This window comes from Notothenia coriiceps, unplaced genomic scaffold, assembly GCF_000735185.1.
Source record: "Notothenia coriiceps isolate Sejong01 unplaced genomic scaffold, NC01 NC01_scaffold00037246, whole genome shotgun sequence".
Taxonomy (NCBI): Eukaryota; Metazoa; Chordata; class Actinopteri; order Perciformes; family Nototheniidae; genus Notothenia; species Notothenia coriiceps.
Window position 1 is genome coordinate 10,040,411 of NW_011369947.1, and position 19,215 is coordinate 10,059,625.

General features: G+C 38.5%; 1 protein-coding gene and 1 long non-coding RNA gene across 2 annotated transcripts; both read left to right on the plus strand.

Annotated features, from left to right (window-relative positions):
* The first annotated feature begins 534 nt into the window (after window positions 1–534).
* LOC104965745 (uncharacterized) lies at window positions 535–3,822 on the plus strand. The gene is made up of 3 exons (XR_800573.1): window positions 535–773; window positions 1,061–1,167; window positions 1,617–3,822. It is a non-coding gene; the product is annotated as an uncharacterized lncRNA (long non-coding RNA).
* Window positions 3,823–6,357: 2,535 nt separating this feature from the next.
* Window positions 6,358–16,487, plus strand: pdlim3b (PDZ and LIM domain 3b). The gene is made up of 7 exons (XM_010794755.1): window positions 6,358–6,516; window positions 10,941–11,092; window positions 11,856–11,940; window positions 12,054–12,241; window positions 14,213–14,340; window positions 15,120–15,231; window positions 16,017–16,487. The coding sequence occupies exons 1-7, from the start codon at window positions 6,424–6,426 to the stop codon at window positions 16,204–16,206; spliced, it is 948 nt and encodes a 315-aa protein (XP_010793057.1). The 5' UTR covers window positions 6,358–6,423; the 3' UTR covers window positions 16,207–16,487.
* Window positions 16,488–19,215: the final 2,728 nt, after the last annotated feature.

Here is a 19,215-nt window from a genome sequence, read left to right on the forward strand (position 1 = left end):
ACACACACACACACTCAGTGCAGGCAGCTCTGCTGATTTCTCCTCCCTGGCTGCAGGCTGATAACAGACAGTTGGGATCGTGGCGAAATTCTCTCTGCAGACCCATTCTCACAGCGTTTATCAACCTTTTTCTTACTCAATATCAAGCCACACTTATTGTTTTTACTTCGGCTGTGACTTTGTGTGTGCTCAGGGTGAGTTTTGCTGTGTTTCGCTGTGTATCGCTAAACAAGGAAACCACACCTCCACGGAGCTCAGCGCGATTCACAACGTCCCGACCAATCAGAGCACACTGTGCTGTGGGGGCTGGAGCTATTGGAGCTACAACGAGCCGTTAAAGGCAGAGAGTGAAATTCAGTGAATACACGTAGTTTACAGAGATGCTGTATGAGAAACCAAAGTGATTTTGGAAAATTGCACAATTTAAATCTATTCTTGTAGACCTCAACAATGGAATTATGATCAGTGGAAATGGCCATGACATGGGACCTTTAAAGTATGCTGTTTTTTTAAACAGTCTAAATTGAGATATTGATTTATGTTTGATGTGAGTGCTCGATTGGTTTGTCTATTCAGGGTTTTTTTCAAAGGATTTGATAACACCTTAATGATATCTTATTTATTATAATCAACAGCATTACAGACCAGTATCTCAGTTTATCGTCTCAGCCGAACAAGAACTTTGCCATTGCCAAATGTTGACTTCCTGTCTGTCTCTTCCTGTCTTTCTCACAGCGATTAGTACAGGATGCACTGCATGGTGGAGGAGACCCGTAAGTTATCATTCTTATTACACCACTTATTTGCTGTTACCCAAACTAAAATTATGTTTTAATCTTTACTGAAGGCTTAGCAAGTTATACAATATGTGCACAGTAGTTGTAATTCAAAAACCGTGTTGAACCTTTTAATCAGGTCAAGGTTAGACAGTCAGATAGAGAAAACACTGGATAAAGAAGAACACGCTGATCATATTACGCATAGCAGGGAAAATAACCTTACTGTTAAGTATCTGCAGCATATGGTGGGTGTCATTTCACCATTCCTTTTTAAAACGCAGGTACCAGGCCGTGTACAACTACATGCCTCGCAACGAGGATGAGCTGGAGCTGAAGGAGGGGGACGTTGTAGACGTGATGGAGAAATGTGATGATGGCTGGTTTGTTGGTAAGAGGAGTGTTGTTGTTGTTTTGATTGTAATTTACACATTTACTTATTATAGTTATACGTGTTGTATGCGTGTTTCTTGCTGCCTATATTGCATGTTTTTTGTTGTTTTTCAGCTTGTGTTTCTTTACTGAATACTAAATTATAAATGAAGGCTCTACCTCAATAGTTTTTGCATCAAAATAAAGTAGGCATGATACCAAATACACATTGTAAATATCAACCAAAGGAGGATAGCAATGTGATGCCACCACCTATTTATATATTTAACATGACTGTTGGGGAAAGTCAATCCTGCGCAGCTGAGCGAGCTGATTCGTTAAGGATATCCTTTGCTCACTAAAGAGTTTTTCATGTGATTCAGTTTCCCTCCAGACTGCAGAGAGCTGAATTGATGCTAGTGACAGCTACTGCCAGACTTCTCATTGTATTGCTCTTTGTTTGTAAAGGGACCTCGCGAAGGAGCAAGTTGTTTGGAACCTTCCCAGGAAACTACGTGAAGCAGCTATAATGATGATTCCAGACTCCGCCCCTGGCTCCGCCCCTTCCTGTGACACTTCAGCGCCCTCAGCACAGCACCCGCAGGACACCACCTCCCAACACCGGCCCCTCCGAGGCCCTTTGCACATTTATGTGTTTGCGTGTACGTGTGGCTCGTCAGCTGCACACAGACAGAACATTTAGCTCTAACTAGCCATGTTTAATGGAAAACTTCTATAAAATAATTTTTTTTTTTTTTTATCTTATCTTTTTTTTATCCTTATTTTTCTATGATGGAGAACCCAAACTTTTTGCTCCAGTCAGTGACCTTTAACTTTTGATGGAAAGATATCGAAGGAACTTTGCAAACAGTCATTGAAAGGAAACGGCACCGCGTGATGCTTCTGTAAGATCACCACACACCACCTTTTTTAATTTTTCTGCAGTATGTCAAACCTAAAAACACTCGTTACATTTCACTTCAGTGTTAATTTACAAATACTCCCAAAGACCTTCAGTGCATTGTGTTGTATAAACAGTATTCCGTCGACAGGTCTGTTGTATACGAACTGTGTTGAAGGGATTGCAGCCAGTGTTTCAGGTAAAAGGATGTTACTCTCCACACTGACATGTGGAAAAGTGTGCATGTTAGGCATCGCCCAATGTAATGATTGGTTGATAAGAATTTAGGAATATGAAAGACTATCAATTATCAATATTAAGCAATCATTTCAAAATCTGCGAAAATATCATTGGCTCTGTTGCACATGCTGTCTAAACCTAATACATTAGATTCAAAGTATAACATTAGGAAACACGAAAAATATTTTCAACATCTTCACACTAGGATTAATGCACTTTAAGGTCATTTTAACACCATGTTGCGTTTGTTTTATCTAAAGTTTCACTTCAGAATTCCCACACTACACTTTAATATGTGTATTGGGCCTAGGGCTGGATGGTTTTGAAAAGTGTATGCAAAAAGGTTACCAACGTTTTAGGTATTATATTTATTAGAGGGTAATTGTTGGTCAAAATGTGTATTAACACAATTTTAGAAAGGATGGAACAACATGATTTTCTAACAATTGTCAACAGCAGGAAACCCTCATTTGAAGGCTTGGTATTTTCTTGTAAGGCATCTGCCAGGATAGGTGCTGAGTTACAAGTAACACAAAAGTTCATGGGCTATGATCATGCCAGGTGTAATGATGTTTTTATGTTGAATTATTTAAGTCAGATGAAGGATGAGATGGCATTTTATCAAAGACTTCAGTCATGTTACTGCAGTTTTGTTTTTTAACCCTGTTGTAAGAGTGAATGAGTCACTGTACTTATTTAATATATCGGAGGTTTCGATCTTAGCTGGTCATGCTCAGTGAATATGTTTATTCTCATGTTACGTTTCGCATATAGGATGGACACTGACAACAAAACAATTGTTAAAGCACCTTAAAATATTATTTTATTTTATCATTCATTGTCCTTCACGTCACCCCCTGTCATCCACTGTTTCAGCTGGTGTGAGAACACTGTGTGTGTGTGAGTGTGTGTGTCTGTGGTATTTTTGTAAGCCTTTTGTATGAGAGCTGTAAAATGGCCAACATCCACTTGCTTTATAAAGTCAGCTTTTTTCTCACCCACCATCATATTTGGTTTCTTCTTCTTCTTTCTTCACATTATTCGTCAGTGGTGCTAATTTACGATTTGTATTATTGTAGCTTGGCATGTAGGCCTTTTTCTCTCCAGTTATTTGTTGCGGCAGTGATGTAAACTGAAGTTACTGTAGTTAGTGAGCAGAGTTGGGGATTGCTGCCTTACGTCCAACTCACTAATTTAATAGCCATGTATACGTAAACCTCTTCCCATGATGCAAAGAATTCATTTATGCATATGTAGTCTAGAAAACATCAGGAAGTGTGCACAGAATGAAACAGAGTTGAAACATACAGTAAACCTCTCGTCTGCTTTGATGCAACACAGGATCACATTTGGACTAAAGACATGAATTTGAAAATGTTTATACATGTAATGAAATTGTCAATCTGATATGTTGTTCATGTTAATATCAAATACAATGCACACTCTTGGACCTAAGTATTTCTACAATATCTTAGCATATGTTGGATCGTTTTTTGGGGCTGTATTGCTAATAAAATCCAGCTGGTAGATGAACACTTTCCAATGATCTTTTCCGTTCAGCTTGACGGTAAAGACAACTTTGTTTTTGTTGATGACTGAAAAGAAAATCTCATTACTGATGGTTAAAGGTATGTTGCAGAGTTTTTCACCACTTTTTTTATTCTAATCACAGAGGTTAGGGGATGAATGTCTATATCCTCTTTCTTCACGCAATTCCAACTATGGACAATTGGTGGTGGTGATCAGTAGGTGGCAGCAATGTGCCAATTAAAGGGAAGAAACATTGAGAGAAAAGCTTTGTAAACACACAATTTTGGTGGGAAATTTTGAGTATAAAACCATGAAAATACATTTAAAACTCTACAGGGTACACAGGTTATCTTTATACAAATAATGCTTGCAGAGCTCCCGTGCTGTAAAGGCTGGTGATGCATTTGTTTATTATTGTCAACAAATTGGATGAAAAGACCAAGCAGTAATTGGCCCATCTATATGAATTCAACACTCTGTCTTGTAGCTCAATCTTTCCTTATGAAACGACTAAGAGAAAAATTGATTATTTTTTCAAGTGTTACAAATGTTCTAAACTGCTGACTTAGTAGTTTTTAGCAGGGGTAGTGGTCAATGTGTTGGGGGCTATTTTGAGCTATGAATTAATACACTAGGCATCCAGTAAGCACTTACTGTATGGCAGCAGGAGTGCAAGTGACAAAAAAGGAAAATAAAGTGCCCATATTTATATTAATGAAGGAACATGTTACCCAGTCAAACAGTGTGGCTAATTAATGTGTTTGTGGACAAGAATGTATGTCCATGGTCATTGTTGGTTGGATTTTTTTGTTAAAGGTGGGGTAGGTAATTTTAGAGAAACCAAAGAAACCAGCTCGAGTGCGCTAGAATTTGAAAATACACAACCGGAAGAAATCTGCCACTTCCTCATAGAGCCCCTCCTCCAACAAACACGAACGCGCACATGACCAATGAGATCACAAGATAAGTTTGTGCACAGATGGAAGGCTGACAGGCAGGTAGGCCATCCAGTTATTTTAGCTGGGCCGGCTAAAATGATTGGTCGTGCTTTTTACAGCGCTACAGCTTCCACAGATGATATTTTTTATGTATTTATTGTCAAAGCATTTAATATATTCATTGTTATCGGGATGTTAAGAACATTCCATGGAATATAACAAAAATCACGAGACGTGTCCTTTAACTTTCAGTGATAGACGTATTCCAGGTTGTTTCAGTACACCGTGACATCATTGTTGGGTGTGGTTATAGGTGCAACACAATTAAAAACTTTAACCCAATGGGAAATTAAACTATACACATCTACAATCTTTAAGAAGCATTCTTTTTACGCACTATAATGTGTTCATTAAAGTAAAGTTTAAGGTACAGGTTTATGTATGTGTTTTAACCTAAATTAACCTTTACAACCTAAAATCTGAAAAATATTTTAAATTATTTTTACCAAAAAATAAAACAGTACATAGGTGAATTTGTATCTCTTTAATTGTTTTTGCATTTAAAGCATACACATACATATTGCTTATAGGCCCTGTAGGATATGATATAATGCTACATGTGTTCGCTGCAGTCATGAATTACAGTACTGGAAGAGAGATTGTATAAACAATCTACTACACCAAGATTAACGTTGTGCTTTGAATCTTCATCTTCCAAACTGTTACTGGCAAACATTTCCATGATGGAAAAAAATCTGAGCAAAAGTCTATCAGTGCTGACAGTTTAATAAGCTTCACTCACAGTTTGTTCTCTCTTAGCCAAAAACAGTCTTGGGTGTTTTTATAATTTTGGATGTAATGCAGATATTACAGGCATGCTGAGGAAAATGAAAAAATATCCTCAACTGGCTGGAATAAAACACTGTGATAATAAACAAAGAGCACAGTGAATAAAGAGTTTGAAGGCTAGAGGAAAGCTTTTGAGAGATGAAAAAATAATTAGCCGACAAAACATACTCAGTTTCTGGTAAAAACACAGAAAAGTAGAGACGATGTGTTGAAACTGGATTGTTGACAAGCTCAGGGGTGAGAGTCCTGGGTCCCATCCAGATCAATAGTGGCTGGAATGTGCCTGCGGGACCTCCAGGGCCTCAGAGAGGAGCTGCGCCTCCAGACCAAATAAGGACAGGAGCAGAAAGACCCGTCAACCAGAGCGAGAAGAGGCAAGCCAGGCTGAAAGCTGCCCAGGGATGAGAAGCCATGAAGGGGGGGGGGGTTAACATCCTCGCTCTGATTACAAGTGTCCATGTAGGTACTTGCACACTGTCAGACAAAACTGGATTTGTTCAGGACAATTGAAGCTGTGGTAATAAAAAGTCAAAAGATAGTTTTCTATTAAGAAAGAGAAGTTGTCTGAGAGAAACTAAGAAAAAGTGCTTAACAGATATTGGAAAACTGGCGAGCAAGTGCTGCTAGAACAGTCTGGGAGCCAGTTTACAAAATCTGACCAATGACTTCACTCCTGGGGTGGGGTCTGTCCATTCTCCTCCCCTTGCACCCACCCACATGGGTCAAAATCTCCATCACTTTGATATTCCTTCCCTTTTTAACTTTGTATCCTGCAGTGTGCTGTTGTTATCTAACAGCGGGGAGACATTAAAGGGTCATGCCACTCAATGTCGTGCTGAACGGTCCAGCCCCCTGGGGGTTTCGCCTGACCGGAGGAAAGGACTTCAACCAGCCCCTGACCATCTCCAGGGTGAGTGACGCATAGGATGTCTTTATTATAACAACAGAAGAAGAAGAAAAATAAGGTTTTAAAAAGTTTGGTTGATCATTTGAAAAGTCTACTGTTAGGTTTTTAATGTAGTCAACTAAATGTATAAATTATCATATATATCATTCAATGTGCTTTAATCCATTGGTCCAGTCTAGAGCGGTCAGTGTTGTGTTTGAGTCAATGTTTTCAGGAGGGTTCGTTCGACAAAGGGTCTGGAATAGTTTGGGGCTTGCACCTGTGCCACAGTAAATGCAACAGGCTTAGATACAAATAGCAGCTTACATTATACTCTGACATATGCACACACACACACACACACACACACACACACACACACACACACTTTCAAACTGGATAATTTGGGAGAGTGTGTGTTAATACATTCTGACCCAATACAAATTAATAATCCTCCAGATATAGAATCCACTTCATATGTTTTGAAAGAACTTGATTTCCTCCACAGTGGACACACACAGAATAACGCACTTATCAGTGATCGAAGAAGGGGAGCTCAGTCTCACTGTAAAGGCATCAATACTACAGTATAACACTGCAGCTGTTCAAATGCTAGTAAACAACGTCACCACGCAGCATCACACAGCTTGTCATTATTGTAGACTGACAGCGCAGGCAGGGTTTGGAGATGACGTGTTAAACTAAACATAACCATTATTCACTGGAACAAAACTCACTGTAACCAAATGACAAACCCAATGATTTATGAGAAATATGCTTGAATGAACACAAACTGTTTTGCAGTTCTTGGCTGCTATTTCAGAATGGGGAATTATAGAATTCATCTTCATCTTTTAATGAAAATTATGATTTCCTGAAGCTAGTATGGTATTTCCTGTTTATAAAAAGTTCTAACAAACAACTGAATCACATGAACAAACGAACGTCTACTGAGTTAAACACATTAATTCTCCATTTGTTTGTGAGAGTTGGACGACAAGATCATTATCACTCTCATGTACTTACTGTGAACACGTTGTTGGGGCTAGCAGAAGGTTAGCCTAGTTTAGCAAGATGAGAAGACTAGCCTGGTTGTGCTAATGTAACAAAATCCCTTCTCTTGCACCTCTAGAGCTCACTTAATTACACTAACTAACTAAAGTGAAGACAATAGAGGGAGTTAATAAGGAAAAAGAGTCAGCACAAAGATATATATAATATACTGAGTATGAACAGTGTTGTCTTAATGAGCGGATTGTGTGCTGTAGCCTATGTCCCACAGGATCAGATGTGAGGAGACCCTGTAATCCCCTCTCTCCGGATTATGTGTGTCTATATTTAGGGGAAGACCTCAGAACCACTGACTATAAGCAAAGTTAGGTCACTGGCTCTGTCCAATAACCCCACACACCTGTTGTGTTAGCGGACATTGTGGTGAGAGAAGGGATGGATGGGAAAAGAGAGGGGGAGGATTCTGGGAAGTTTAACACAAAGGTCAATGTGTTAAGATGTACTCGTTAGGGGGAAGTTTATAAAAGAAAGTGAATAGCTCTTATATACCCCTTGAAAACATCTTACTAACTATGTATGTTTACCATCTATAAGAACATTTTGACAATTGTGTTTTTTTAAATTGCTACAGTAAACTCTCAGCCTTTATTTAACACAAGCGTCTCACTTCACTGCCATTTTTGGTCAGGAACATCTTCCTCTTTCGTCTGTGTTGCCAGCTGGTCAGGGAAAGTAAACACGAGTGATGATAATCATGTTTTTTCTTCAGCAGACAGCGGCCTTAAAGGGGCATGATGCCAAATGTACACATCAAGATCAGTTTACTTGATCTTCATGTCCTGGGAAGTACTTCTGAGCCTGTGCAAACTTGTCTTCTGTGGCTCTTGAGGAACATTTTCATGTCGTCGGGGTTTTTAGCTTGAGCTTAGAAACAGTAAGACTGCTTTAAAAAATGTCCCAGTTAGGTAAACAGTCTTTTCAAATTGAGTTGCATTATGGGAGGCATGATGAACATTGTTGGAGCTTGACATGGACTCAGTGTTATCAGTCTGTTGCAAGTTTCCTAACTTTAATCTCTTTACTAACTATTTTAGTTTGCCATTTAGGAGGAGCGCAACAAGCTGTTCTTAGCAAATTGTTGTCTATCAACACACCCATTAAATATGGAGAACCATTAGCATTCATTGATGTCCCTCGTGGCAGTCAACAAATGTGAGTCCAATCTTCTTTTAGCTGTTTGAGTTTCCAGCAACTCCTGAGGGAAATATCTGTCTCTTTAGCAGCTGAATGCTAACACATATTCACCAGCTAGTTGCTAAACTTCTCTGGCTGAGAGTCGGGTGATAATTCTTTGTTGGTTTGTCACTAAGAGCGTCCTCTTTTAAATTGACACTTAGTCTTTTGATCTGTCGTTGGTAAGTGTAGCTTCAGGTATAATAGGATTAACTAACATTGGATTCTGCCGGATTGGATTCCCCAGTGCTGTAGGCCTACTTGTTGGAAAGCTTTATCTTTCCTTTTGATAGTATGTACATAAATACAGTATATTACACAAAACTATTAATAAGATTAAGTATTCAACGAATGAAGTCCCAGGGAGCAACATAGCAATTGAGTGTTTGGCTTTATCTTGTTCCCTTGTTCAGTTTTGGGGATGTTCATACAAGAGGGAAGAATAGTAGATAAAAGGATGTCATGAAAAAAGAGCCAGAATGGAAAAAGAAAATGGTGGCTATAACTTAAACAAAGACAAATGTTTGATATGAAAACTGAGCTGCACGGACACGAAATAATCCAATAAAAAGCATAGTTGTGCACAGGTTCATGAATCAGACCTCAGAGCAGTAAAACATACAGTCGGACAGCAGCACTGCAACAAATGCTGCACTCTAAATTACTGCTCCCTCTTTGGCAGCATGAGACATCCCCTCAGCGCTTTCATCCACAGTTATTTATAGGCAGATGACCTAATTCAAGTTTCAATATAACGTCCCAGCGAGTTTCCTATGCCCAGTAATGCAATATGGATGAGCATAGGTCATGGCCCGTGTAGTGTACAAGTGGGAATGCTCGGCTGGGTTTGAAGCTGCCTCCTTAGATATTTTTTCCGTGACCCTGATGCCTCGCCGGGAGATCTTATTCATCTTGTTCACTTCCTGGCCAGCAGAATACATATTCCATCTGGATGCTGTCACTTATTGGGAAGCAGCGCAGCGTTTACTTTATCTCCTTGAAAAGGGACGGGCAGTTTACATGCATGCATACCAACCAGGGCAATCTGCAGCTCAGAGATTAGTTAGTGCATGTGGTGAAGAATATGGAGATTAAGATCATGGATGGTATGAATCGTCTCTGTTATGAGTTGAATAGTTTGGCTTCTTAGGGTCTGTGTGTTGTGTTTCACACAAGTATTTAGGCTAGGTGAAACTCTGAAAGAAGGAAAATAAAATAATTTAAAGCTGTGATCCCAGCAGGGGAACAAGAGGAAGGGGCCTTGCAGTTGAGTTGTGTATTGAGAGATGAAGTGCTAGTGATGGAGAACAGACCTAAACTTTTCACCAGGCTGCCTCACCTGGACTGCTGGAATAGGATTTAGAGTGAAATACCTTTTGGTTTTCTGGCTGACCGAGTAAAAACACATTGCTGTGGGATTTATTATCATTTTGACAAGTTATAAGAAATCTTTCTTTTATTCATTTGTATACCTGCAGTACAGAACCATTTATACTTTGACAAAGAAAAAACGGAAAGGGAGAGTAATTACATTTGTTTAAACCACAGCTAAACACATGTTCGGGTATTTTCTGGTAACTAACAGAAGTTTCACAATACCTGAATAAATGCTGCAAAGTTACAGCAATGTTTGTGTTTGGAGTAACCCAGCAACATCTCAGCCTCAATGGGAATACCAAGACACCTTATTGCTATTTGTAATTATTAAAATCGTAAGATATAAACCTTATGAGATGTTTTGTTAACTAAAAAAATGCATGCCAGTTTCAAACAAACAGGCAATCACCTATAATGTCTTTCGATAAGGTGGAGGCATGGGTCGTACATATAGCCTAAAAAAATAAGAATTAAAACATATATATACACAAATATATAGTACAAAGCATACAGTTTGAAAAACTAAACTATTTATTTATTTTCCTTTACTAATATAATTAATCAGGGTTTTCCTCTATTTCTGACTCTTTATTTCTCACAACTCCATCAATTACAGATGTCAGGTGTATTTTAGCAAGGCTTTTCTGTTGGTGGTTGAAACTCTAATTTCACTATTTCTAAAATGTTTGTGCATTAATGTTTGGGTTTATGAGTGGATTTACTTTTGAAGTTATTAAACTGATCAAGAGAACGGGATTTAGTTAGCAAAATAATCAAAACAAAGTGTCTTTATTCCAGTTTTTATTCCTTCGTCTACTCACTTCCAGATCACTCCCGGCAGTAAGGCGGCCATAGCCAACTTGTGCGCCGGTGATGTCATCTCGTCCATCGAGGGAGTCCCGGCCGCAGACATGCTGCACTGTGAGGCGCAGAACAAGATCAAAGAGTCCTCCCATCAGCTCAGTCTCACTGTTGAAAGGTTACACGCAGAGACGAAATGCATGCTCATAAACAGATGGCAGACACATTACAGGCAACACCTGCCCAGTATAATGAAATGTAATACATTAGCCGTGCCATAATTTCTGCATTTGTGAAGCTGATATTATTACATTTTGCATCAGACAGCTGTTGATTGAACCCTAAATTAAGTTTTACGGCTGCTGTGGTAGTTTTGTATTGGATTACATATTATACTGCTGTTGTTTTTACTGTGGCCAGTTTGTACATATTCATAATATACCACTGATACTGTATAGCACTGGTTCCCAACCCTTTCGACATGTATCCCCTTAAAACTAAGTAGTTTCTATTTGCGCTAGTCTACGGTTCATTTTTTTACCATGTTGTTACCTATTTTGATGTTTATACGTTTTGGAGCTTTAAGAGGCAAACATAAGACTTAAAGAAAGAAATAACAATGTGTGCTTGTTATCAAATCACAACCCCTAGTTTTCTGTTTTGATCCCATCGTGTGCGTGCCTGATCTTTATATGTACAGTTAGTGAAAACATTTGCATTCTCCACTGATTGGGACTAACAGGAAATGAACAAGATGTGTGCCGATGTCGGTCATACTGCTGTTATAGAAAACTTGTGTTTTGGTTTCTGGAGCTTTTCCTACACCATCTGAATTTAGTCTCCAGGTGTGATCGCACACACTCAAAAAAGACTCTTTCAACAGTCAGTTCATCGGTCATGTGAGGGTCACTTTCTGACCAGGGTCTGTTTTAAACTTCCAGGAATGAATCAAGACTGTGGTCACCACGTGTTGTGGAGGACGGTCAAGCTCATCCATATAAAATGAACTTGGAAGCGGAGAAACAGGTTTGAAAGATAGTTTAAAAAGGATTTCACAAGATGATATTAGCCATTTCGCTTCACATCATTAGCCTCCTTATTGACTTGAAAGTAACCTTGCACTCTATTCCTCCATACAGGAATTTAAACCTATTGGCGTTGCTCACAACCGGAAAGCTCAGCCGTTTGTGGCAGCAGCGAACATCGATGACACGCATCAGGTGGTCAGCTCGGCCTACAACACCCCCATCGGCCTCTACTCCTCAGGCAACATCGCGGATGCCATGGAGGGTCAGATCCGTGGCCTGGCTATACCAAAGCCTACAAGGTGATCATTTTAGACTTGCCCTAACAAACCATCATTTGTCATCATCCTAGCTTCTTGCATTGCTCACATGTCAAATATTTGTAGTTTAGCATGATACAGTATTTGACATTTGGGTTTCAAGAAAATATTAATTTGTTATAATTGATTTGTTTTCCAGTCATCGATTTGGCATTTTTTATTAATAAAGGAGTAACTAATAATTTCACCTTATTAAAAATAATTTGGGACAAAATGGTGCTCCTCCTTCTTCTGCACCTAATGGCATTATGCAAGATTCAATTGCGCTCCAATCAATATGTCAAAGTAGACGGCAATGATCAAATATTAATTAAGATCACTGTAACAACAGCATAAAGGTTAGCTTTGATCACAAAATATGAGCCAAATTAAAAATATTTTATCAACTAAGTAATTGTTTTTCTAATCGTCAACAAAAAGGACTTGTTGGAATATGAGATCTTGTATTTTGATTGGACCTTCGTAAAAAAGGAAAACAGTAATAAATAAATAACTTATACTCTGGCAAAATGTTTATCCCAAACAACGTTGATGATCTAAACACAGCAGGGTCAATTTCCATCCATCTTGTTGTCTGGTATGTAATGATCATTACAGCCTCCCGGGGATACTGATAACAATTCATTTAGTTCCTTTCATGAATCCCTTCTGCTTCTTCTCCACTGTAATTTGATTATTTTGCTGTTGTAACATTTACTAAAGTCTGCTTTCCCTTTACAATACTCTCCTGAATCACCCAGTCACTCCGTTTGTTTGATGATATCAGTGGAGAGGTTTAATTCAGCCACAGATGTGCTACAGTACGTTAGCGTTCAGCCTTCCCCTCATATGGATTTCATTAGGCTACCTGATGTATGGTGTGTCACACTGAGGATAAATGACCGCAGCCTACAGGAATGAATCCGTCCATGGAGTAACCACAAACTCTGAATAAGTCATTAATCACATCAAACCTAAGTCATGTCAGCGTATGGAACATAGACCGGCTCTTCATCACTTCTGGGCTACTTTACATGGAAAAGTAGAGATGTATTTCCTTGTAATGTATTCATAACGACTACTACCAGCCGACTAGAGAGAATGATTATGGTAGAACATGATTATGGAGAGATTATATAACAGTATGAAAAAGAGCATGTTGTCCATTCAGCATGCTGAAGCTAAAATCTTCCTTTTTACTCAATGTGTTCCAGATCATGAGTTCTCTTTCTCGTCTCACATTTAGCACCTTACTCATTTTTCTCCTTTTAAGGTTGACTCATGTTGTAGCTCTGTAATCTACAGCTGGTTCCTCTCACCAGGTCTCCCTCTACACAAGGTTATGAAACCTCAGAGCAATGCGTTATTTCTGTATAAATCACATCAGCTTAGGGTGGTCCGGAGAAATAAGTATTGTACTTTACAAAAGTTATTTGGCCTCCTATAGAAAAAAGCAGCGTTGTGTAATTAAATACATTTACTAAAGTACATGAGTATTTCAAATGTAATATTACTCTCAGAGGAGTAAAGCTTTCTGAGTAAAAAGTTGTACATTTACTGTAATTACTAGTTATTTTATTATATTTAAGGTCAGTTTTTTTCAGGAATAATTACATTTATAGAGACAGTTCTTATAAGACAGCGATGCAAACATGATTATCTTATACAAAAGGGTGCATTGCTGTAACTTAAATTAACCTACAGTATATAAAAGATTTAGATACACATCAATGCTGCAGTATTATTGAGCCGGAAACAATACTTGGAAAGAAATACTTACTTTTACTGAACCAAGGTTTTAAATGCAGGGCTTTTATGCATTGTGGAGTATTTAGTGTGATATTAGTATATTTTCTTAATTAAAGGAGTGTGTGTGTGTGTGTGTGTGTGTGTGTGTGTGTGTGTGTGTGTGTGTGTGTGTGTGTGTGTGTGTGTGTGTGTGTGTGTGTGTGTGTGTGTGTGTGTGTGGCTCAGCCCCAGGACTTTAACCAGTATCGAGGATTCTGACGTGTACCAGATGTTGCAGAAAGACCAGGAGGAGCCCCAGGAGCCTCGGCAGTCCGGCTCCTTCAAAGCCCTGCAGGACTTTATAGACAGTGATGGTGAGCTCTGGTTCTTTACAACACCATTACCTCCATAACACACAGGAACTAAAAGATTACTGGTACAGAGAAATATTTCTTTGTTCAATAAAAGCCGAACAGATGCAATGCCAAACTGTACAAATACATAGATGTTTTAAATTATTATTTTAAAATCAGAGTAATGGTGTTTTGCATAAACATTTGTCTTTCTGTGATCTTCTCTAACTGATTTGAAGTTAGTAATGTTTGATTAATGTATTTGTTGTTATTGTAATACTAATTTTGGTCACAAGAGGCTGAAGTGCTCCACTACCTTTGGTTCTGAATAGCACTAAGAGCATTCAAGTTATGTAACGTTACTTTCATTTAACACGACACATTTCTACACACACCAGATTTTTCAAATGTACCTTTCAGGGCTTACGTACTGTTGAATAATTGGCACTAATGCAATCATGTATTCATTTGATATTTTTTGTTTGTTTTAGAAATACAATTGTTTCCATATTGAACAAATAACTCTTCAACAAACTCCTATGTTAAAGCTGAACAATTAATCCAGTCAATTCTAATCATTGGTCTACAATAAACGTAGATACATTAGTTTATTTTCTAACATATAGCCCCTTTATGAATCACTGGTCTCATAACATACACAATATGTATGTATAATGCCACCTATGTGTTCCCTTTATTCAAGTACATCATTAGCACTCTCTCTAGTGTTTTGTTTGTATTTATGTGCTACGGTATTGTATGTAAGTGCAGGGTTGTTTCTCTCTCTCTCTTGTGGACAGGCGCTCGTCCCATTGTGACCAGGACAGTGAAAGCCCCCTCAACCAAACCCACTACACCCACAGGAAACCTGCAGAAACTGCCCGTCTGCGACAAGTGTGGGAATGGGATTGTGTGAGTAAAAATAGAAAAAACTCATCTGTGATTCACATTCAGACGCTCCATGAATCATTACAAAGGGTGGAGAAAAGTACAGAAAACAATGCAGTCCACAACAACAACACCATTAACTGTAGCTTCTATAGAAAAGTATTTCGCATTTGTCTGAACATAAAAAGCTAAGCATTGCTGTATGAGCACTATGAAATGAATGCACAGAAAACAAACCTGTATCTGAGACAGAAAAATCTACATCGCATGTCATTATACAATATACCGTATTTATGTTTTACTGTGCTATTACGTTTTTATTTAAACAGTTTTAAGGGTTTAGTATGTTTGACTAATACATGGTAAGTTACCCTATGTTTATTTTCTTGAGACTTGAGGTGTTTTAAACCAGTTTATTTTAATGCTAAATAAAACGGTTGAAATTAAGAGCTTCAGAAAACTGTATTTTAATAAGACGGTTTAGTCTCTCTTCGTCGGTGTGTTCTTCTTTACCCCTTTAACACCACTATGTGTTGAATTTCTTCTTTTTTTTACCAAGGCATTGTTTAAATTGTTGTGTTATTTAGGTTTATTATTAGATTTAGGTTTATTTCAGTTAAAAAACAATGAGACTATTGCTTTTTAAATTGGTGTATTTGTTGCTTTCATGTCATTGACCCCCAGTTGGAATCCATTAGGGAGGGTTTCTTTTTATAGCATGCCATATATTTACTTCACGTTTACTACTACAGTGAACAAAAACACTATTCCTTGCTTTTGACATATCCATTTCTGTCTTTTATGCGAAGCGGGACGGTGGTGAAGGCACGGGACAAATATCGTCACCCTGGCTGCTTTGTGTGCTCCGACTGTGACGTCAACCTCAAACAGAAGGGCTATTTCTTCGTGGAGGGGGAGCTGTACTGTGAGACTCACGCTCGCTCCAGGATGAGACCACCAGAGGGACACGACCTCATCACAACCTTCCCCTCTGCATAGATCCACAACAAACCCCTGTAAAGACAGACACTCCTGTGTCCTGCATCTGTCCGTTGTGTTTATCTGCACTTGTTATCTGATATTGTCTGTGTGCAATAATATTTCATATATACAATATACTGTATACATTACGTTCACTTTACTTTCTGACGTAATAGTGTTATGTTTTTTTCTGTGTAGGAATGTTTCACTGGTGATGGTTGAACAGCCTGGTTGTTTAATGCTCAGTAGCAGTGACTACAGACACACATTGATTTCTTTCTAATAAAGATTTCTACTCATACTGAGTCATAGATCTGTATGCAAAGTCTTTGGATGAAAAGCACCACCTGTAGGAATTATAGCATTTCTGAAAAGTTAAGCCAAAGCCATTGTTTCTAATGGCCGACAGGGGCGACTCACTGGTTGCAAAAAGAAGTCAGATCCATTAGATCCTATAGAAGTCTATGAATAAAATGCAACAACTAATCTTAACAATATAAAGCATAGTTACTGTTAGTTTAGCTTGTTAACATGCTTGCTTATTAGCACTAAAATCAATCTAAAGGTCATGGGATGACCAATGCACCTAAGTACACTGTGTCCTCTCACAGTGTAGACTTTACACTGAATAAGAAGTGGATGTAGTCCCGGTGACTTCACCAATTGGTTTGTAGACTATGGGTCTGAAGGTTATCGGTTTTGAGTGTTGTTGTTTTAAAGAGAACAGAAAACAAACTGTGTTAGAGTTTCAGGGACACTTGAGTACACGGAGCCAATGTTGATGTCAGCTGTTAACATTTTTCTTTTAGAATCACTTGAAATTAAAAATTAACTTAAGGCGACCACAGCTGCTGTCTATGTAACTATTCATGTTTTTTAAAACGTTTGAGGTTTGCGGGGGAAGAGTTTAATCATATATTTTGGATAAAAGATTATGTTTTTGATAGTGCTTTCAAACACAAAAAGACAGTCTAATCAACACAAAAAGCTAAGTCAGTTACCTTCTGCAGATATGATTTAAAACCACACAGGGGGAATGCCTTTATGTGGTTGGTTTAGAGTTGAACTGTTTTTGAGGACGCTGTGGGAGTGTACCATTTTTGATTGACATCCCTGACCCTAAATTGTGTGGTGACCTCACGTTGATCCAAGCAGAGCTGTGTGCATTCTCAGGTATAATTTGCCATAACAACTGAAAACACCTTTGTGGGTGTGCAGTACTTTAATGCTTCAACTCCAACCGATTAGTGCTAGATCGTATACCTCCTGGGTTTCAGGCGGCGGAAGTGACGTAATCGTGGATGAGAAGCGAAAAGTCGGAAACTTTTGCAGCAACTGACAGCACATCTGGTAATAAAATTAGACACATTTAATTTAATTTTGCATGGGCTCTTCGCGACTCTGGAGTCTTGCAGGAATCCGGAGGACAGTGAACCGGAGTGAGAGGGAGCACACCTTTTTTAAATAAACCTTGTACTGTGTGTGTCACTGTAATCCGAAATCAAACTCACTCAGTGACTTTCTGAGTGTTAAATCCCATCTGTGCTTTTCTTCGTGTGAGATGTCATTTTTTTGTATTATTAAATATTAGTAATAGCCTGCTGTCCTCCAAAGTTATGAATTCTCAAAATATTATATTTATGGTATTTTTGTGTTGGCAGGTTACGTCACTTCTGCCTAAAACCCAGGAGGTATACGATCTAGCAGTAACCAACTCCAACCTGGCATGTCAACGTATTATTAATTAATGTATTCAGATATTTTTAGAACTAAGTAATGAACTGACTCATGACTGTCTGAAGGACACTAAACCACTGAACTAAAAAAGTGCCATCATTAGAGTTGATCCCCACCAGGTGTGTCTGTCTTGCTCCCAGACTCCCCTACAGTCAAAATGGAGGTGAAGATAATGAAAACTGGGATTTAAACTAAAGTAGATCATGACATTTCTGGAATGGAATTGTTTTGCAGATGCTCCATTTCAAAATGAGACCAACGTTTTTACGCCACGACAAAGACAGAAGGTGGCCTTCAACAGACTACAACACGTAAGGCTTGCTTCTACTCGGGTCGATTGAATGGAGATTTCCACTAAAGCAGTTGTTGATACATTTTGGCCCCTATCAATGATGGTATAAAATAGTCACGGAAATGTTCCTTAATTGTGAATCATTACAAAATAGTGTATGCTAGAGTATGCAAGACACACACACAGTAATCATTCCCTGTGACAGGCTTTTTCCAGGATGTGCTTCAGGATGGGAACTGTTGCATTTGTTACAGTACAGTTTGTAAAAAGAAACTGCATTCAGTGGCACAACAAACCAGACATAGAGTCATTTAACCTGGCTTATTGGTATCAGTCCAGAAGAAAACCTATTAAAAATACATTTGTAGTTTCCTTTAATAAAATCCAGCCATTTATTATTACTACTACTACTTCGGAAATGCAACAATATAAACAGAGAGGGAGCACCTCTGGAAACATCTGGTATTTGTGATTAATCTGTGAACCCTGTTCTTCATCATCGTCATTTTTTTTTTTTTAAGGAAATATTAGTTCTGGCCAGCAGCCACCCTGTGACATGCAGCTTCCTGATTACTTTGAGCATTGCTGTAAGGCAAATTGGCAGATGATGATGTCCCAAAGGTCCTTAAGAAATGTCAGGGAACTTGTTAGGAACAAGAAACAGACACAAAGGGAATATAAGGTGATGTTATACAGCTCCACATTAGCAACAACAGTGGAGATATAGATTCCTACATTCCTTCTGTTTGACTTGCTTCAACAGCGTAAACTCAAACGTGAATTTTGCAGTGAAGTGATTTGTTCATTCTTGAATTACATTTTGGCTTGATTACCTTTTTAAGAGAAGATATTTCATTGAAGTGAGGAAGGAAGTTGAGATTCATATGTCATTTGTGAGAATATTCCTGCCTCTGCTACAGACAGTTACACTAGGGTGTTTATGCCGAAGCACACCAAGCCGATGATCTCTCCAATTACAGTGCTGGACTGTAGTAGGA

What these genes read in the sequence shown, in the direction of transcription:
- pdlim3b (XM_010794755.1), top strand. Translation starts at nt 6,424, where the DNA reads ATGCCACTCAATGTCGTGCTGAACGGTCCAGCCCCCTGGGGGTTTCGC. An exon ending in AGCCCCTGACCATCTCCAGG is followed by an intron (nt 6,517 to 10,940) that starts GTGAGTGACGCA and finishes ACTCACTTCCAG; the next exon opens with ATCACTCCCGGCAGTAAGGC. An exon ending in ACTTGGAAGCGGAGAAACAG is followed by an intron (nt 11,941 to 12,053) that starts GTTTGAAAGATA and finishes TCCTCCATACAG; the next exon opens with GAATTTAAACCTATTGGCGT.